Source organism: Mustelus asterias, chromosome 15 (genome assembly GCF_964213995.1).
Source record: "Mustelus asterias chromosome 15, sMusAst1.hap1.1, whole genome shotgun sequence".
Lineage (NCBI taxonomy): Eukaryota > Metazoa > Chordata > Chondrichthyes > Carcharhiniformes > Triakidae > Mustelus > Mustelus asterias.
The window spans coordinates 39,335,481-39,357,428 of record NC_135815.1 but is presented as its reverse complement, the minus strand read 5'-3'; the positions used below and the strand labels follow the sequence as shown (position 1 = coordinate 39,357,428).

Below are 21,948 nucleotides of genomic sequence, written 5' to 3'. Positions count from 1 at the left end.
ACCCGGAGGAAACCCACGCAGTCACGGGGCGAATGTGCAAACTCCACACAGACAGTGACCCAAGGCGGGCATAAAATCCAGGTCTCTGGCACTGTGAGCCAGCAGTGCTGACCACTGTGCCATTGTGCCGCCCCTTATCAGGGCGGATCACATAGACTCTGGGTGATTCCAAAGTTAAGTGGACAACCTATTAAGATGGAGGTTGACACTGGTGCTGCTGAATCTTGAATTCTTGAGACTACATACCAAGCTGAAGCACCTCCCTTTACACCTGGCCTATTTTAAGGACATACACAAAAGAGATTGTGCCATTAAAAGTTTACATAATGGTCACCGTAGAGTTGAGTGGACCAACAGCAGAGTTGCCCCTCCATGTGGACTGTGGTAATTTTCCAGCTCTATTTGGGAGATCATGGTTGAAAAAGCTAAAGCTTAACTGGAATGCTGTCAACAGATTGGTTGATGGAACTGGCGACTGAGGTAATCAATCCTGGCGGTATTATTTAACTTCATTTATAAAACACATGGGCTGTGATTTACTGGCTGCGTTGAGTCTGGTGCAGATCGCGGTAATCTGGGAAAATCGCATGCAGGCCCAACGATGGGTTTTGCGCCTGGCGCCAAACGGTTTGCAATCTTCCCGGTCCCTTTCTACTGGTGTAAACCGGATCTCGCCCAGAAAAGGCGCGAGGCTGCTTAGCATGAGATTGACTTCCTGCACTGTAGGGATTCTATGACTTGATTTCAATTGCTTTAACGAGTTTGGCATGCAATCATCCCCCCCTCTTGGAATGTTCCCACCTCCCCAGCGGGAAGTCACTCGGGCACAAATCCGTTGACGTGTGGTCCAGGTGCCATGGATTGTAAGGGTGAGCGAGGAGGTGAGTACCGCTTAGCACTAACCTCCAAGGTGCAAAAGGGCAAGTCAGCTGCTGCCATGGTGTGAGGTGGGGTGGGGTGCAGGGGCTATGGGAGGGCTTGGGGGGCTGGATGTCCGCAGGTCAGGGCTCCCCGCTGGGTTGGGGCTCGTGTGGCAAGTATTCTCACTGGTTGCTGAGAGGCCCTTGAGGGACTGCCAATGATGCCAGTTGCAAAGCTCACTAATTTTGCCCTGGTTACCCTGCTCTCCATCTGCTTGAAAGGCTCTATGGGTTATTTTTGACTTTCCATCCCAAGCCTCACCAACAGTTACAAAAACCAGGTCTGGCAGCCATTGCTTCAATCAAGGGAGCTTGTCAGATATTAACACAGCGCCTCACACTGCATAAACCCCCTGAGGTGCTTCCTACAATGAGCACTGTAATATCTAATCACATGGAAGTTAGGAGGGTTCTTCTGTATGAACTGCCTGCCATTCCTGGAGACTAGCTTGCACCAGGAATCATACTGCAAGTGTTCCCCAATGAGGACCTTCTCACAGGCGCCCTCATTACCTACATGAGGACCGCAGAGCTCAGCCCAATCTGCCACATGCTGCTGCCAATGGCCAGGGGTCAAATTCTGGGTGGGAGGGACTTCCACGACTGAAATGTGGAAGGAGCTGGCTGTATGTCTTTCAGAGAGAGAAGACGGGACAGATATCCTGAGGGTGAGGGAGAGGGCTAACATCCGACTCACTGTCTGGTTACAAGTCACAGTTCATGCACTGACTGCCCAGATGTATTGAGTATGATAGCATGACAGCTTCTCCCTGGGGCACATGGATATGCCTAGGGTCTTCGAGGACCACCCCAGGCTGCCGGGATGGCCCGTAGGGGACAAGGGCTACCCGCTGAGGTCATGCCTGATGACACCAGTGCAGAGGTCTGAGACCAAGGCGGAGACCCACTACAATGAGGCCCACACTGCCCACCCGATCTGTCACTAAGTGGTGCATCGGCATGCTCAAGATGAGGTTCTGCTGCCAAGATTGCTCTGGCGGTGCTCTGCAGTACAGCCCCCGGAGGTTGTCCCACATCGTGGTCTGTTGTGCCCTCCACATCCTTGTGCAGCAGTGGAGCAATGTTTTGGAGGAGGAGGACCATGCATATTCCTCTGGGGAGGAGGCAGACCAGGAGGGAGTGGAGGGAGAGCCAGAGGAGGACCCGGAGGATAGACAGGTGGCAGCAAGGGTCCAGCATACCAGGCAGTCCAGGGAGGCCCCGATTGCCGCCAGATGCTCATATTAAGAGGTTTGGTGTCCAGCAGCTCCAGCTAACAGCCCCCACCTCTGGAAGGGAACCTGCAACCCGCACATCCCCCTTACAAGAACCGTGTCCACCCATCCAATACCCTTGTCTACCCTTCCAGAACCCTTGTCCACACCCCCCAGAATAGCATTTCCCCTTCTGCCCCTCCACGGGTCATATTGCCATTGCGCCAGGGTGATGGGCCTGGGTTTGCTGTGTCAGCGAGTGACTTGCCAAGGTGGGTGGGTGATGACCATTCACTGTGATGCTGCTCTGGTGCTGCCTAAGCCTGACTCCTGCCTGTCTTCTGACTGCACACAGACGTCTGGGCTCATGTCTGAGTGAGATCAGGGGCAACACCATTTGGCCCAATGTTCCGGGAGGAGGGGAGGCGGCGGGCGGAGGGGGTGGGGGGGGGGGGGGGGGGGGGGTGAAGGGGGTGGGGGAAGGGGGGTGGTGCAAGGCCTAAGATTCAGTGAGTGACAAGGCTCTCATTCCAGGATGTCTGTCACTATGGGTCTCCATAGTTCTCACTGTTGGAATTACTTGGGGGGCCAGCAGGAGATTCTGTGTACAGATGAGGCGATACACTCCCTGTGGGAAATGAGTCAAACATGGAGTTGTGGCTTTGAGGTGTAATATTATTTAATGCTGATTATTTACAATACCAATTACCCTATCCCTAACTACTGTGTCTGCCTTCACCCACACGGTGCTCCTAAATTTTCTTAATCTTGCATGACCTAGAGCTACATATAGGTGACTCCCAGGATGCACATCAGAGGTGGGGGTGGCTTGCTGTTTCCGCACCTTGGCGGGCATCCTCTGGAGGGCCGGGACCTGGAGGGTCCCAGTCACTCGCTGACACAGCCAAGTCCATCACCCTGGCACTATGACCCGTGGAGGGGGGAAGGGGAAACGCTATTCTGGGGGGGTGTGGACAAGGGTTCTGGGTGTTAAGGATGTAGTTCCTGTTCAACCCACTGCTCTTGATATGCACCAGTGTTCGGAAGGGGGGGATTCAGAAGGGGAGACAGCTGGTGTCTCCTCGGTGGAAGGCCCTGGGATGGCCTCCAGCGCATCCTCTTCCCTCGGGATGCTCCTGAGCCCCTGGGCCACTCCATGGAATGGTGGGGCATCTGGAGTGAGCTCCATTAGTCTTTGCGTCATGTGGCGCTGTCAGACCTGGAGGTCGAAATTGTCTGCACCATGGTGTGAGAGCTCTGAACAATGGACCTCTGCAACTGGACCTAGCTGTGGAGCCTCTCTGCAATTGCTTTCGTTGACTAGGCCATGCTCTCCAAGCCTGAAGCCATGGCCCTCAGAGGCTCGGCCATGCCTTGGACCCTGCTACTCATGGTTACAAATTCCTGCCCCAGGCTTTCCACTGTGGTCACTGCCCTTGCAGGTTTGGCCTGGGTGCCATGCAAAGCTGGCACCATCTCTTGCGCCTGAAGGCTGCGGTACTCCTCCAAATGGCCTTGCAGAAGCCAGAATGCTGCTGTCACACCCTCCTGCAGTTCCTGGCTCTGCCTCTTCATCTCCAGCAACTTTGAGAGAACTTTTCCAGTGGTTTGACATGTGGCTAGAGACCAGCTGTTTCCTGGGATCCAGCGCACCCCTGCCTACTCAATCCCTTGGATGTTCTCACAACTACCTGAGCAGCCACAACATCCCAGGGCACATTTCCTTCCCTGCATCTGGACGTCTACCCACTTGGGGGTACAGGGTGACCCGCTTCTCTTCCACTGAAGCCTTCTGAGATCTGCCTCATGAAGCATGGAGCTGCTCTCTGCATTGCCATCCTCCTGGCTTGACTGGCTGTGAGTGCAAAGGGAGCATTTAAATGAACTCCCCCTTGTTAGCAGCGCATGGCTGTGAGTCAGTCCAAGTGAGCCCTGGGGACTCCATACTGGCGTGTTTCACATGGGGGTCCCTTCAGTGCACTCCAAAGATGTATGGGATTAGTTGATTGGCCATGCTAAATTGACCCAAGTCAGGGGATTAGCAGAGTAAATGTGTGGCGTTACGGGAATAGGGCCTGGGTGGAATTGTGGTTGGTACGAACTCAATGGGCCGAATGGCTTCCTTTTGTACTGTAGGGATTCTATGATTCTAGGATGCAATGTGATTCATGCCAGATTGCACCTGCTTTCCCGCCCGAAATGATACTTGGGAAAATTCTGCCCATGGTTTAGGAATTGAAGAAGTTTACTCATTTTTTTCTTCAGGATGAGAAAGGCCTCAGGCATAGCCCGGCAAAGTGTCTGTAGACTTCACTTCCTTCCACTGATGGATTGGGATGGGCATCCTTGTAGGCAGAGATTGCCCATTTCAAAAGGGTAATCGTCATATTCCTGCAGTTTAGGACAATGTCCAAATCTCATAAAGGATATATTAGAATCATAGAATCCCTACAGTGCAAAAGGAGGCCATTTGGCCCATCGAATTTGCACCAACAACAATCCTATCCAGGTCCTTTCCGCTAACCCCACGTTTTTATGCTACTAATCCCCCTGACACTAAGGGAGAATTTAGCATGGCCAGTCCACCTAAGCTGCACACTTTTGGAGTATGGGAGGAAACCAGAGCACCCGGGGGAAACCCATGCAGACACAGGGAAAATGTGTAAACTCAAACCCTGGTCCCTGGCGCTGTGAGGCAGCAGTGCTAACCACTGTGCCACCGTGCCACCATTAATAGATGGGAATTCTGTTTCACCACACACCTGCTGGAAGAGTGGAAGCTGGAAGATATGGCATGGTTTCCCATTGGCCTCTCCAGCAGGAAACATTCCCCATCCCTGCTCCCACCACTGGACTTAGTCCCAAATGGGAGAATTCCACCCTCGGAATCGGGACCTAACTGCCATTTTTAAAGGATTCATGCGTCATCTCAACTCAGTGAAAATGGAGACCTATAAGCCTAAATGACCTCGACTTGGTATTTGAGGGAACAATAGTTATTAATGATACCAATTTGGGGGTGCAGTAAATTGTGTTGGACTTGGAAAAGAAGAGGACAAAGATAGGGTGGATGGAAAGGGGAAGACACAGTTCAATATAGCAAAGGTTTACGGAATACATTTTAGAAATTAGAATAGAGAAAGCAAATACACTTCAAATGATAAAATCTTTAATTTGGTTGGGGCAAAGAGAGACTTTGCTGTGAAGATTTGGGAGTCACTAAACATGGTTGCACAAGAAAATAAGTCCGTGAGAAAGATGAACTGAATTCTTGTTTGTTTTAATGCCTAGAGGTGGAAGATACAAAAGCAAAGTCGAAGAACTTGGTTCAGCAGCTGGGGCCATGGTGTGTAATTTTAAACAGCCCCTTTATAGGAAGGATATAAAACAATGGCAAGGGCTCATTTTAGATTCACCAGAATGTGTCCTGGTTTGAGGGTGTTGTTTCTGAAGCGAGAAATGAGAAGTTTGACATTCTTTTTCACAAGAGCTGAAAAAGTTGGTGAGCGACTTGGTAGAGATTATCGAGTAAATAGGGAAGGTTTAATAAAATGAGCATTGAGAGGACACAAACTTAAGATCATCACAAGAAGAATTCAAAGCAAGTTTAAAAAATCATTTTTCATGAAAAGCAGCAGCAGGGCATAGACATGACCAATGGCCTGTTTTGTGTTAACGTGTGTGATTCTATGATATGGAGCAGGCTGTTCTGGAAGGTAAGGTATGTGTATAGCTGAGTTCATTGGGAATTTTCATCGCTCTGTTGCTAACTCTCAGTTGAATTCTGATGTGACTGACTTTGCAAAACATCACTGAAATCATTTTCTACAGCTGGAATTAGTTTTTTTTATTGACTATTTTAGAGTATATTATAAAGATCAACTGATCCACAATTGTTTTGGACCCGACATTAAGACCAGTTCAGCACCCCTCCCATTCTTATCTTCAAATCTCTCCATGTCCTAGCCCCACCCTATCTCCACAATATCCTAGTTTCACTTCCTGTCTTCACATCTTTGATCCTGTTGTTTTTTCTTTTATGCATCTCCTCAGAATGATGACAGAGCCATGAGTTGTTTAGGCCTTGCTTTTGGAAGCCTGCCTAACTCCCCTGCTCCCCCCCTCCACCCTGACTCTTCTCTTACCTCTCCATAATTTTTTTTTCTCAAAACCCATCTCTTTCGTTAAACTTTCAGTCATTTCCCATAACTCATCCAACATAGCCCACCAGTTGTTCATTTATATATTTGAAATATTTCCCTCGCCTATCCAACCTACTTTAGAATATGTACTACATTGAAAGTACTGTGTAAAACCCCTTCATTTTTTCCCCCATTCTTCTGAATGAAGTTTGAATAGATCTTTTCCTCACAAATTTAGAATCAATTATTCCACAGTGAAATTCCAAAAAAGATCAACAACTTCAGTGGTGTGATATCTTTATTGATACGATCTCTCTAAATCTCTCCAAAACAGGCTATTAATTTGGGCAGCGCGGTGGCACAGTAGTTAGCACTGCTGCCTCACAGCGCCAGGGACCTGGGTTTGATTCCAGCCTTGGGTCACTGTCTGTGTGGAGGCTGCACGCTTTCCCCATGTCTGTGTGGGTTTCCTCAGGTTCTCCGGTTTCCTCCCACAGTCCGAAAGATGTGCTAGTTAGGTGCATTGGCTATGCTAAATTCACCCTCAGTGTACCCGAACAGGCGCCGGAATGTGGCAACTAGGGGATTTTCACAGTAACTTCATTATAGCGTTAATGTAAGCCTACTTGTGACACTAATAAATAAATACACTTTAAAAAAAACTTTAAAATTTGGTGTCAGTTGTTAACCAAGCACATTAGGCACAGGACTTTTCCAATCCTATTTCATTCATGGCTCTAGTCCATTTTTGTAAACCTTTTGCAGTTGTTACAATTTCCCTCATGCCAGTGCTCAGAGTGCCAGCTGAACTTTCTGGGTTGCATTGACCTTAATAAGCCAATGTTGAAAGACTCATATTAACATTGCTTTATGCCAGAGGGCATAACTTTCACTTTAATAAAATGCTGGCTTCTGTCCTATTATCAGATCAACAACTGCTGGCTATAGTTTATCTGAAATTGACTGATTTACTATTCTTTTAATGATGTTTAGGAGAGAGTCCTGATAAAGAATATTTAGACTGGTACAAACCTGCTGTATGGTTCTGGATCCTAGTAGGACTTGCTTACTTTGCTGCAGTTCTGAGTATGATTGGAGATTGGCTTCGTGTCATATCAAGGAAAACAAAAGAAGAGGTATGTTGCTCTTAACTATTTACATCTATTTCTTTAATACAACCTTGGTTTTTTGTCAGAAATAAAAACTTCACTTACTTTCGAGCCTCGTCCATTGACCATCCCTCTACTTTGGTGTCCCTTCCTAGTCACCTGATTTTTTCCCCCATACAAGTCCTGCTTTAAAAGCAACGTTTAGTACTCTATATATTTTGTTCCATGAGTTCGATCTTGTTTTTCAGTGAAATTGATCTTTTAAAAAATCTTAGCCCACATTTGTAAAGCATCTGAACACATTTTGCATGTGGCACTTTTGTAGTTTACACATTATCACCTATGGTGCTTGTGGCCTGGGATTATGTTGTTCAATTATGTTCCTACATTACAGTGGCTACACTTCAAAAGTACTTAATTGACGGTAAAGTGCTTTGGGATGTCCTGAGGTCATAAAAGATGATTTATAAATGCAAGTTTAAAAAAAAAATTGGTTCTTTTATCACAAGGGCAGCGTAGAAAACAATGATAGAGCATAGAAATTGTAAATGGATAAAGGAGTAAGTCAATTGCCTTTTTTTCCACGTGTGGGTGAGTCCAGAGCAAGGTGACAAAGATAAGTTAGCTACTAACAGATCAAATTAAAATAAAGGCATTTTAGTTTTACCCAGAGGATGGTGAGAATGTGGAATTTCCTGACATATTCAGTGGCTGAAAGACTTAAGCTGAGGTTTGATGCACCACTGAGGGAGAGGATAATAGAGAGATGAAAGGCAGGATGAGAAGAGACACTTATAACTGGAAGAGGCTCATGTGGAGAACAATCATTGGCATGGAGTAGTTGGACCGAATGGTCTGTTTTTTTTAATATCTATTCTTGTGATTTAATTCTTGTGATGTGAGCGTCACTGGTAAAACCAGAAATTATTGACTATCTCTAATTGTACTTGAGCAGATGATGATGAGCCACCTTCTTGAACTGCTGCGTCTGTGTGGTGTAGGTACGCCCACATTGCTGTTGGGGAAGGTGTTCCAATATTTTGACCCAGCAACAATGAAGGAATTGTGAATTTTTTCCAAGTCAGGATAGTGTGTGGCTTGGCACTGAACTTGTAAGTGGTGGTGTTCCCATGCATCTGCTCCTTTATGCTGTAGATTGTAGATGTTGAATGTTAGATAGATACTGTCAAAGGAAGTTGTGAGTTGCTGCGGTGCATCCTGTACATGGCACAAGCTGCAGCCAAAGCACGCTGGTGTAGAGGGAGTGAATGTTTAAAGTTATAGATGGGATATGAATCAAGCAGGCTGCTTTGTCCGGGATGACATCGAACTTCTTGAGTGTTTATGGAGCTCATCTAAGCAGGTGAGAATAGTCCGTCATACGCCTGTCTTGTAGATGGTGGCCAAGGTTGGGGACTCAAGATACGAGTTACTGGTGAAAGGATTCCTAACAATCAGACCTGCTCTTTTGGTTACAGTATTTATATGGCTGGTCCACTTGAGTTACTGGTTAATGGTAACATGCAAGATGTTGTTGGTGCTGGATTCAGTGATGACTGTACCATTGAATCCAAGGGGAGATTGTTAGATTCTTAAGTGATAAAAATGTTACATGCCACTTTCAGTCTAAGCCTGAATGTTGACTGGGACTTGGTGCTTGTGGATATAGACTGTTTCATGCTCTGAGGTGTTGCAAATCACATTGAACATTGTGCATTCCCACTTCTGTAGTCAGTTGGGGTTGGAGAGCTGCTTCGGTTGGTAGTCGGGAGAGTACTGGGGTAGCTTGATGGTCAGTGGTGATTGTTAGGGGGGGAGGGTGTAGTTGGGGGATGTCAAAGGGGTGCCAAGGTTTGGGGTGTCGGCGGGGTTGGGGGTTGTCAGTGTTTGAGGTTTCAGGGGGGTGGTTGGGGAAGGTAGTTGGGGGAGGGGGTGGTGGATGGTAGGGGACCAGAGAAGTGGTTGGGGGTGTAGCTGGGCGAGGGGTCTAATCGGGAAGGGTGGGGAATCTGTACTGTAGTTTCCCAGTTGTCGGGGTTGGTTTTAATTCTTCTTAACTTTTCCCGGGTAACTGTTCAGCTAAAAGAATTGGAACCATTCATACGCTGGAATTTTATCGCCTCGCCCGCCTGAGGCTCGTTAGGTCCCGCTTGAGGCCAACTGAGAATGCCGATCTACGAGCCTCGCCCACCCCAATTCCGATAAAATTCCGGCCATGATCTCCAATTTAAATGGGAGTACCGGAAGATTCCAGGTGCAAGATAATTGCCCATCAGAAGCAACGAACAACAAAGAACAAAGAACAATATAGCACAGGAACAGGCCCTTCGGCCCTCCAGGCCAGCGCCGCTCCCTGGTCCAAACTAGACCATTCTTTTGTATCCCTCCATTCCCACTCCGTTCATATGGCTGTCTAGATAAGTCTTAAATGTTCCCAGTGTGTCCGCCTCCACCACCTTGCCTGGCAGCACATTCCAGGCCCCCACCACCCTCTGTGTAAAATATGTCCGTCTGATATCTGTGTTAAACCTCCCCCCCTTCACCTTGAACCTATGACCCCTCGTGAACGTCACCACCGACCTGGGGAGAAGCTTATACTTCACAGGTTTTGTCATATAATTCTTACACGGGGACATCTGGGGGGTTCCCCTGTGCAACTTCTGGGGTAAGACCCCCTCCAACACCCCCTGCCCCTCCACCACGCCCCCGACCCATCCCCTGTACTGGGAAACAGGGATTCTGGGCTAACAATGGGTTGAAGTAGAACAGACCAGCCGTTGAGAGGAATTTTGTACACTTTCTGGATAATTTATCTCAGTAGGAATGTAACTCATGACAAGCATTCCCATTCCCATTCTCTCTCCATCAGGCATTTCTCACTGTTATTGCTAGGCTGGGGATTGAGGCAGTTAACATCCTGACTGTTCCAGGAGCGTAAGGGAGTGAAAGGACTGATGCATTTAAAATGTATATAGCACCTCAGATGCTTCACAAATAATGAAATTATTTTGAGGCGTAACATTGTTTTCATAGGTGAACAAGGCAGCTAAAGTGCCATAGTGCCATAAAGTGGCACAGTGGTTAGCACTGCTGCCTCACAGCGCCAGGGACGCGGGTTCAATTCCCAGGTTGGGTCACTGTCTGTATGGAACTTGTACATTCTCCCCCGGACTGCATGGGTTTCCTCTGGGTGCTCCGGTTTCCTCCTATAGTCCAAAAATGTGCGGGTTAGGTGGATTAGCCATACTAAATTGTGCCTTAATGTCAGGGGACTAGCTAGGATAAATGCATGGGGTTATGGGGATAGGGCCTAGGATTGTGGTGGGCGAAGACTCGATGGGCCAAATGGCCACCTTCTGCACTGTAGGATTTTATGAATCTAAGTGCATATAACAAGATTTACAAATTGTTAATGTGATAAAGTACAAAGAATGGTTCAGAGAATAATCTTAGATACAAGAATGGTCTGCTCTTCAAGTAAAAAGTAAAGTTCATTTATTAGTCACAAGTAGGCTTACATTAACACTGCTATTAAGTTACTGTGAAATTCCCCTAGTCGCCACACTCCGGCGCCTGTTTGGGTCAATGCTCCTAACCTGCACATCTTTGGACTGTGGGAGGAAACCAGAGCACTCGGAGGAAACCCACGCAGACATGGGGAAAACGCGCAAACTCCACACAGACAGTGACCCAAGCCGGGAATCAAACCCAGGTCCTTGGCGCTGTGAGGCAGCAGTGCTAACCACTGTGCCACCTGATGCACTATCAATCGAGCCGAGACTAGTTGAGAGCAAGACAAACAGGCTTTTATTGGCAAGAACTTGGAGCCATCCCTGTCGGTGATCGGGTCTGAACTGAGAGCAAGGGGGGAGGAGCCACCGCCTTTATACCCAGACCAGGGGGAGGAGACTTGGGCGGAACCGACAGGGATGTGCCACATATACAGGTAACAGATAACAGATAACAGTGCTTTACCACATTCACCCCCTGTTTAAAAAAAAAGAGTCCGTCGGGGGTGAGGCGGAGTGAACAATATTTACAATATTTACAGATTGAGTCTATCCGGAGGCCTGCTCTTCCGCTGCGATCTCCGTAGTACCGGTTCCAACGTGGTTTCAGGTCGTGGTGTTGTTGCGGGTGCCGGAACGTAGCTGTCATCCGTGTTTTCATCCGCCCCTCGGGTGCGTGGTGCCGACTCCTGGGGCTCAGGCGAGCTGTACACGGGGGAGAGAGGAGTGCATAGTGATTCTGACACGGAATGGACAAAGTCGGGGGCCACCCCTGTAGTGCTACAGAATATGAACATTTAGGTGGAAATATTTCACCTGAAACTTTACTTCCAATAGTGCAGCACAACATTTCATCTATATTATTTGTCCTCCTTCCAGAGTGAGTCTTGAACCTACAACTTTCTAACTTGAAAGCAATAACTAAGGCAAGCTGGAACTGAGGTGGGCTGATTAATGCCCTGATTCTTATAGACAGAAATGTGTTTGATTTCGGTGCACGCTCTGGCCTCTTAGGATTGGAACCATTTTCATGGGCTGCATACATATTCCTGATCAATGAGATGGGCCTTGCCCAGCTACAGTTGAATGTACTCTGCTTCTTCAAAGCTGTACAATTTAAATGACTCCCTGCCAACTTCAGTACAGGCTTCTGTTGTCAATTTAAAATATTCTTTCACTTCATCAACCCTGCTGGCCTCAGCTACAGAAATTTGAATGTGGGAAAATCGTCACTCACATCACGGCATATTAATACGTTCTACTTCTTTCAATACGGCTGACCGGAAAATGAAAGAACAGCATTCAGCAACACAAATAGGGATATCAGGAATCGAGTCACTCTTAAGTCGACCAATTCACCAAATTGCTCACTTTTGGTGATCGTTGTGGTTGGTTAACTTTGTGTTTTTTACACTGTAGCAAAGCCATGTGCTTTTCTCCATTGGGTTCCAGCAGAATCATTGGCCAGGAGTTTAGGATGGTGCAGTTTTCTGTCCTGTCTAAGTCAGTAGAGAACACGTCCAAGCCTATGTTGACTGCCCCAGAATGATTTGACATTCCGAGGAGCGTCAGCTTGGCTGGAACCGGGACTTCCAACCCCTCACTTGGGAAGGAGACCCGCTTTAGAGAGCTGCAGTGCCGGAAGCGGTAATGGCCATTGCTGGGACTGTAAACAATCCCCACAGTCTAAGACCTGGGCCAGGATTTTCCATCCTTGTTTTCAGCGGTGGGTGAGTGGGTGGAGGTGGAGAATCCAACGGCAGCCCCTAAACGGCCTTTACGCCAGCAGGGTGACCTTTCCAATTCCTCCCCTCCCCCCACCAATGACTTAATGGGGATCTCACTATGAAAGGCCTGGAAACCCATTACCGTACATTTACATCTAATTAACGGACTTCTCTGCTCTATCACCCCCCCACATTGTAAACCACCTCCCTCCATGCTGGTGTAACGTCACATTGGGAGGATTTACAGCAGGTCCTGACAAATGGAGAACTGGCAAGGAGAACCCACCGGGATCCCACAGGTAAGTACATTCCCCAAGGGAGAGAGGGTCATGTCTGAGAACTGCCTTGTCACTGCCCCTGGCGCTACCCCCGGTACTGCCCCCTTGGGGGCTCTGTCAGTGAGCAGTGCCGGGTAGCACTGCTGGGGAAGAGGGGGCTTCTGTTGGGGAGGTCCATGGGCATTATTCCACATGTCCATGGGGAGGAGGGGGATCCTCATGCCCATGGCGGGGGTTTCCAGGTGTCCATGGAGGGATAAAGGGGGGGAGGGTTCCCCATGTCCGTGGAGGGTGGGAAAGGTGGTTCCATCTGTCCAAGGGAGTACTTTTTAGGTCACACCGTCTCTTGAAAGCTGAGGTTGCTGGCATGGCACACTCATTCAGAGCCCACCCATCAATGTGACATCGTGGGATCCACGTCCTGAATATTTTTTGACTAAAGTGTCAAAAAATATGGTGGGGAAAACCAGCAGTGGAGCTGGAATCATGGCCTGAGATGACACTTAGGCCCCGATTCTCCCGATTTGGGACTCTGTCCAGAGCGGGAAAACAGGAGTGTTTCCCGTTCGCATTGGTATCGTCTGTCAGGTGGGATTCACCCACCTGAAAAATGCTTATGAGGCAATTTCGAGGAACCTGCCAGCCAGCCCCGCTGTTCCGAGATCAGGGTGTCATTTTTAAAGAGTGCCCCAATCTCCACGCTCAGAGACAGGACCCCCTCCCCCAGGGGAGCACCACCAACCCCTCACCAAAAAGGAGCATCCTCCCCCAAACCCACAAATAACAGGTAATCCACCCCATTATACCACGCAGGAGGGTGACCTGACCCAACCCCGACACCCCCAAGTTCCCCACTCAGCCATCCTGCCCCCACAGACCTCCACTGAGCCTCCCCTTTACCCTCAGACTCCCACTCAGGCCCTCCTTCAGGCCATGTGCCTTGGGAATGCCAGTCATGCACTGTCCCCTGGCACCCTGGCCCGGTGTCTTGGGCCCTGAAGAGGGGTCAAGGAGGCAGATCCAGTGGCCAATTGCCTCTCTGCCACTGCCAAGCTGCAGAGGAGAGTCCTCAAGGGTCCTGGGGTTAGGTGGATTCATGCTGAAGTCAGGGGGTTGACTTCACCACACTCCCCCAGGATGGGGGTCTCATGGATGGATTTCGCCTTCTAGCCCTGGCAGACCTGAAAATCATCCCTGCCATGGTGATTTCAGGTGATCAACATCTGCATTCCTGCCTGTCAGCCATGCAAATTTCAAAGTGGCCAGTTCACTTTAATCTCCATGTCCCCCTGTCACTTGGCAGGATTTTAAATAACGGCAGCACTCCATTCTACAGCAGGGATTTTCCTTCCTCTCTGTAAGAAGCCGCAGGTATGAGCAGACCCCTTTGAAGTCCTCTGACAAGAGAGGTGTCAATTTCACCTGGAAGGGTGGAAGGAGGGTGTGAGGGGGAGTTTCCTAACCAAATTACTTAGCACTTTACTACTTAGCGCTCTTGGTATGTAGCAGTTTCACTATTAACACTCTTAGTACTTATCACTCGTACTACTTACTACTTAGCAATTTACTAGTTGGTACTTTTATTGCTTACTACTGAGCTCTACTACATTGGAAAAGGATAAGACAAATATGGCTTAAATTTCCTACATCTTACTTATAAATAACAAAGGTTGGTAAATGCAAAGTGATACACTTTGGTTTATATTTACTACTTGGAAAAGGCACTGGTGAAATTGGAATTCTTGTGAGTCAGGAGATATTGGCAGCATGGATACACAATATGCACCAGGGATATACACCAGGGAGTAATGGGGAATGGTTGTTTTTCAGACTGAAGGGAGGTATACAGTCATGTATCCCAGGGGTATGTGTGCTCTTTTTTAATATATGTTGATGACCTAGACTTGGATATATGTACAGGACATAATTTCCAAGTTTGCAGATAACATAAAACTCGGAAGTGTAGTATACAATAAGGAGACCAGTAATAGATTTCAGGAGAACATGGATGTCAGGTTAGATTGGCACACACGATAGATGCAATTTAAAGTCTCTCGTGGCCTCTCCCTTTTCCTACTAGTGGCTTTGGCTTATGTCCCCCATTGTTTTGTCAAAATGTCATTGCAGTGCTAATGATATCATCAGATGTGGCATCTGATGTAATGTAGGCTGTCGTCTCCTGGGGACAGGATTGCCATTCTGTGTCAAAACAAGATTGAAACCTGAGGTGGGAAACGTTAATGACCATCACCAAGATTGGCTTTGTAGTAGCACTAAGAGGATTAAGTCCTGAAGGACATCTCTGCCATACTGGAGTTGCTGCAGGTGGTGAGAGAACCAACAGTGAGGGAATACCCGATCTCCCTGTGACAGATGCAGCTGTCCCTGACAATATGGATAGTAGTAAGCACACAGTCCTCATCGGGACAAAATTGCATTTTCATACTCAGGGCACCCTGCATCATATCACCTGAGTAAGGAATCATAGGATAAGAACAGATTTAGCAGCTCAATATAGTGTATCCATGAGGCATCATGGGCTATCAGCAGCAACTAAATTGTACACCACCAACATCTGTAACTTTATAGCCCAGTATAATCCTCACCCAAGCACCACCAAAAACCAGATGAGCACAACATTAAAAAAAAATACTGCGGATGCTGGAAAGCTGAAATAAAAACGGAAAATGCTGCATAAACTCAGCAGAGTCACAGGTGGACAGAGGGGTGAAGAAGGCATTCGGCATGCTTGGTTTCATTGGTCAGAACATTGAATACAGGAGTTGGGACATCTTGTTGAAGTTGTACAAGACATTGGTAAGGCCACACTTGGAATACTGTGTATAGTCCTGGTCACCCTATTATGGAAAGGATATTATTAAACTAGAAAGAGTGCAGAAGAGATTTATTAGGATGCTACCGGGACTTGATAGTTTGAGTTCTAAGGAGAGGCTGGATAGACTGGGACTTTTTTCTCTGGAGCATAGAAGGCTGAGGGGTGATCTTATAGAGGTCTATAAAATAATGAGGGGCATAGATAAGGTAGATCGTCAATATCTTTTCCCAAAGGCAGAGGAGTCTAAAACTAGAGGCATAGGTTTAAGGTGAGAGGGGAGAGATACAAAAGGGTCCTGAGAGGCAATTTTTTTCACACAGAGTGTGGTGAGTGTTTGGAATGAGCTGACAGAGGTAGTAGTAGAGGTGGGTATAACTTTGTCTTTTGAAAATCATTTAGACAGTTACATGGGTAAGATGGGTATAGGGGATATGGGCCAAATGCAGGAAATTGGGACTAGCTTAGAGGTTTAAAAAAAGGCGGTATGGGCAATTTGGGCCAAAGGGCCTGTTTCCATGCTTAAATCTCTATAACTCTGGCAGCATCTATGGAGAGAGAAACAGAGTTGACATTTTGAGCCTGTGTTTCTCTTCCTCAGAGCTGAAGAGGGTGAAATGTGATGGATTATATAGTTGGAGGGGGGGGGGTGGAGAAGGTGGTGCAGAATAGATGGTCAGAGCTAAGGAGAGATTGACAAAGATGTCTTGGACACAAGACAAAGGGAGTGTCAATGGTAGTATTAAGGACTAAATAAAGTGCTGATCGTGGCATAAAGGTAAATAGTAAGATGCTGCAAGACCTGCTGAGTTTATCCAACATTTTCTGCTCTTTTTAAGCTAGATGACCATCCTGTTTCAATGAAGATTTCAGAAGAGCATGCCAGGTGGAGTGCCTGGCATACCCATAAATTAGGTGCCAACCCGGTGAAGCTGTTGCACAGGACTATTTGCATGCTAAAAAGATAAAGAGGTGTGTTATGGATAGGACTAAGCAATCTCGCACTAACAGATCAGAATACAGCTTTGCAGTCCTGCCCCATACAGTGATGAATAGGGGTGGATAATTAAGCAACAAATTGGGGGGAGGAAGCTCCATCATCGTCCCCATCTCCAAACATTGCAGAGCCCAGTGTTTCCCAGGAACATTCAAGCGACACCGAAGAGTTAAAATTTGCCAGGTGTAGACCTCAAGCTAGCAAGTGTATTTTGGCCTCACCCTTAACCTTCAATCTAAAGCTCACTCCAAACTAAAATAGACTCCATGGTTTTAACTGGTAGAAATTCACAGGGTTTCAGAGTTCAGGCTTTCATTTCCAAGTTCCAGCTTTAGGTAATGTCACCCTGTCTCTAGCCCTTTTCAGCACTTCCACAAAACAACACCCATTGCTTTCTGAGAAGACCAGCCTTTTTTAATTGCAATTACTTCTTCAGATACATTGTATACAATGGGTTGTATTTTCCTCTCAGCAGCAATGAATACCTTGCGCCATTTACCTTGTGAGACATTCTGTGGCCTTGTCAGTGGAGGTTGCAACCATTTGGCATTTGCTTCATGGCACACCCTCTACATGGAGTTTGCGATGTTTATGAACAGGGATCATGTGAAAGAGCGCCAGGTCTTCCCCAGCTACCAACAAGCATATTGAACCTTTTAAGAAAGACCTGTGTTTTTTAAAGAAATAAGTAAAGACATTGACCAAAGATGGCTGATACTGCAGTGACCACTTTCTGGAAAACTCCGATGTAGACTTTACTGACAGACCTTCCTGGGAGGACATGGAATTTCACACTGAGGAAATGTCAAGCCCCACTTCAAACAGAGACAGTCTTGAAAGAAAGGTATGGAAAGTGCAAAAGGCTGGACTAATCTCCTGGTTTCATCAGGACAATGGAGACTGTTGACTACATCTCACCAGATAGCCAAAAACACCCGTCTCCTGTTGATTTACATCTCAGAATGTGAAACAAGTTCTGAGATGAATGCTAGACATGATTATTTTGCTTCCATGGAATACACAAGGATAATGGGTTACAAACCCAGAGAGGATCTGGCAGATGGAATATAACGTTGGCAAATGTGAGGTTATCCACTTTGGAAGAAATAATAGTAAATTGGAATATTATTTAAATGGAGAAAAATTACATCATGCTACTGTGCAGAGGGACCTGGGGGTCCTTGTGCACGAATCGCAAAAACTCAGTCTGCAGGTGCAGCAGGTGATCAAGAAGGCGAATGGAATGTTGGCCTTTATCGCGAGGGGGATGGAATATAAAAGCAGGGAGGTCTTGCTGCAACTATACAAGGCACTGGTGAGGCCGCAACTGGAGTACTGTGTGCAGTTTTGGTCCCCATATTTGCGAAAGGATATATTGGCCTTGGAGGGAGTGCAGAGAAGGTTCACCAGGTTGATACCGGAGATGAGGGGTGTAGCTTATGATGAGAGATTGAACAGATTGGGTCTGTACTCGTTGGAGTTTAGATGGCTGAGGGGTGATCTTATAGAGACATATAAGATAATGAAGGGGCTGGATAGGGTAGAGGTAGAGAGATTCTTTCCACTTAGAAGGGAAACCAGAACTAGAGGGCACAGCCTTAAAATAAGTGGGGGCCGGTTCAAAACAGAGTTGAGGAGGAACTTCTTCTCTCAGAGGGTAGTGAATCTCTGGAATTCTCTGCCCATTGAAGTGGTGGAGGCTACCTCGTTGAACATGTTTAAATCACGGGTAGATAGATTTCTGATCGATAAGGGAATTAAGGGATATGGGGAGCAGGCGGGTAAGTGGAACTGATTCACTTCAGATCAGCCATGATCTTATTGAATGGCGGGGCAGGCTCGAGGGGCTAGATGGCCTACTCCTGCTCCTATTTCTTATTTCTTATGTTTTTAAACTGGCTGTCAACCAATGAATAGCAGAAGCAGAAGAACAATGAAGCAAGAAGGATCTCTCGATCTGCTCGTTTGCTGGAGGCAAGTTGTATTGTAGGCACAGGCAGAGAGGAAGAGGACAGCTTCTTCAGTTAATACTGCAAAGAGAACCAAATCATCGCCTCCCCTTGGGATAAACCAATAAGCGTTCCCAATGGACTGCAAATCTGCCAAACTCAATAAAAACTCCTAAAATCTTATTTTAATGTTTATCTTTTTTAAAACATCCACCCTTAATGCTAAGGGAACGATACTTCGGAATTATAAAATTACTTTTATCGGGGGGCTGTTCAGCATTAATTATCACTTATGGCTATCAAAATCTCATTTACTCGTCAATATATCAGTCAATATTTTCAACATTTTTCTTATTTTTTGATGGAATCTGGGCATCGCTGACAAGGCCAGCATTTATTGACCATCCCTAACTGCCCCTGAACTGAGTAGCTTGCTAGACAACTTCAGAGGGCAGATAGGAGTCAACCACATTGCTTTGAGCCTGGAGTCACATGTAGGCCAGACCAGATAAGGATGGCAGATTTCCTTCTCTAAAAGGCTTTAATGAACCAGATGGGTTTTTATGACAACGATGATAGTCTCATAATCACTATTACTGAGGCGAGCTTTCAATTCCATCACCTGGCATGATGAGAACCTGTGTCTCCTCTGTGATAGCCTGGGCCTCTAGATTACGAGTTCACAACATTACCACTTTCAGAGCAGAACTATTGGATACGTAGTACACATCCATAGATTTTTGCCATTAACTGTGTGTGTGCAGACATAGAATTTGCTGTCAGATTCACCGTGATAAATTCACTGTTGTTAATAAGACAAAATTCATGCTATTACCTTGATGGCATATATTATACATGATGCAGTATGACATTTAAAAGTGGCTTGTAATCAGTCCAACAGCTAATTCTACAAAGTGGTACAGTAATTGCGTCTCATACCTTGTTCTGTTTGCTTTGGGTTTCATTATTTTCTTACTCTATTCAGTGCATCTCTGCAATTTTCTTTAGTCATGCAATTTTGACATTGTACCTGATTTTACTACATTAGACCTCAGCTATGCGGAGGTTTTGCTGATTTGTTTTTCTGTTGCTTAGCAGAAATAAGAATGAGTTAGGGATCTTTTTGTTCAGTGAACCATTAGTCTCTTTGAATGTTATACTAAACGTTAGCTGGAGCTTGCTTCAGCATAGCAGCTCCTAATTGGCAATTTCAATTATTTATTGCAGCATCCTGGCTGGCATATAAACTGGAATTCTGAAGTCTGACTTTGTTTGAATCCAGTATATAATTCTTTTTCATATACTGAGATCAAGAAATGCTGTGCGTAAATTGCTTACACAGCTTCCTAAAATTCAAAAATCACGGGGAAAAATGTTCATTAAATGCTAGTTGGATTTTCGGAGCAGTCTGACAAAGTGTTTGTTTCTGTAATTAAAATGAATTCCACAATCAGTACTTTTGGGCATTTCCACAGTAAATCATACGAACAAAAGCAATTACACCCATCGCACTTGTGCCTGTGGAAGCTCCTTAACGTTGCATTATTTGATCTGTTACCCATGTTCATCCAAATGCTTCCTTTAACAAATTCTTATCTAATACCTATTATATAGAATCCTTACAGTGCAGAAAGAGACCATTCAGCCCATTGAATCTGCACCAACTCTGACAGAGTGTCTAGGGGCAGCACAGTGGCACAGTCATTAGCACTGCTGCCTCACAGTGCCAGGGACGCGGGTTCGATTCCCATCTTGAGTCACTGTCTTGGCAGTGTCTGCACATTCTCCCTGAGTGTGCGTGGGTTTCCTCTGGATACTCCAGTTTCCTCCCACAGTCCGAAAGAAGCTGGTTAGGTGCTAAATTCTCCTTCAGTGTACCCAAACAGGTGCCAGAGTGTGGCGACTAGAGGATTTTCACAGTAACTTCATTACAGTATTAATGTAAGTCTACTTGTGTTATTAATAAATAAACATTAAACTCTTACCCAGGCCCTCTCCCTTACCCTATTCCCGTAATGCCATACATTCACCATGGCTAATCCATCTAACCTACACATCATGGGACACTAAGCAGCAATTTAGCATGGCTATCCACCTAACCTGCACATCTTTGGAATATGATATATCTTTTACCCTAATAGTCACTCATGGCTCAGCTTTCCATGCTTCCTTCCAATGTCCTTTCCTATAGATAAATAAATTGGAAATTGAAAGACATTTATTGACGTATATTTTGTTATTATATTTAGGTCGGAGAGATGAGAGCTCATGCTGCTGAATGGACGGCCAATGTCACGGCAGATTTAAAAGAGACTCGTAGAAGGTTGAGTGTGGAAATTTATGACAAGTTCCAAAGAGCTGCGTCCATCAAAAGGAAATTGTCCTCAGAACTAGGAGGGCAGCAAATGCAAGAGTTAACTCCGGGCAAAAGAACATTGTCAGTTAATCTGGCTGATGAAAAAGATACTCTGCCAACATTGTCAAAAAATGGTAGTCTCTATCTTAATGGCTTAAGTTCTCAGTATGCCAGTGGAGAGATCTCAGTAATTGAAGCCATCAAGTAGCAAGCATGAACAGAGATTAAATTAATTCATAGTATTCAAAGCCAAAAAAAAACCCAAACTTTTTTTGAAGAACAAAAGACAATATCCCTCAGAGAAGCCATCGCTGGATAAAATCGTCATTAAATTCACAAGGTCGCAAGATCATGCTGCTGTGAGAACATGTAGTTTGGAGTTCATTCACTTCAATTTATATTTGATCTGATTTCAATATTGATCTGTAACTTTGCTTTATACCTACAGAAATTCTAATCAGTGCCTTAGCTCTTGGCAAACGCAGAACCTAACATTTATACCCTTTGCATGTCTGAATGGGTATTTTGGTTTAATGTAAATTTCTACCCATGGCTTGGTTATGGATTGTAGCGGTGATACCTGAAGGTGCCAGACTGAAGTTGAACACAAAGAACATCAAAACAATGCTTATAACCCTAGTTTGGGTACACTGCAGTTACAAGAATTGGAAAAAAACATTCTTTGTTAAGAAGGACAAATATAATGTTCTTTCAGAAGGATATCTTGCAAGCCAAGAAGTTTACTGAAAAATTCAGAACAAGGTATGGGATTTGCAGGACTCATGTTAAAACGGCTTAAGTGTGAGCATTGTTGAGAAAAGTTACATTTGAAAAGCATTTGAAACACATTGTCACGCTATATTTCAGCATTTTAACTAGAAAATGTATGCTATAATATCATTTTTTTCCTTAAT

At 45.9% G+C, this 21,948-nt stretch overlaps 1 protein-coding gene across 1 annotated transcript in view; it reads left to right on the top strand.

Annotated features, from left to right (window-relative positions):
- Positions 1-21,242, top strand: part of LOC144504805 (potassium channel subfamily K member 2-like) — a 168,275-nt gene extending 147,033 nt beyond the window's left edge. The window contains exons 6-7 of the mRNA XM_078230550.1: positions 7,270-7,412; positions 20,928-21,242. Coding sequence (XP_078086676.1) covers positions 7,270-7,412; positions 20,928-21,242 — 458 coding nt within the window. The remainder of the gene's footprint in view (positions 1-7,269; positions 7,413-20,927) is intronic.
- The last annotated feature ends 706 nt before the right edge of the window (positions 21,243-21,948 follow it).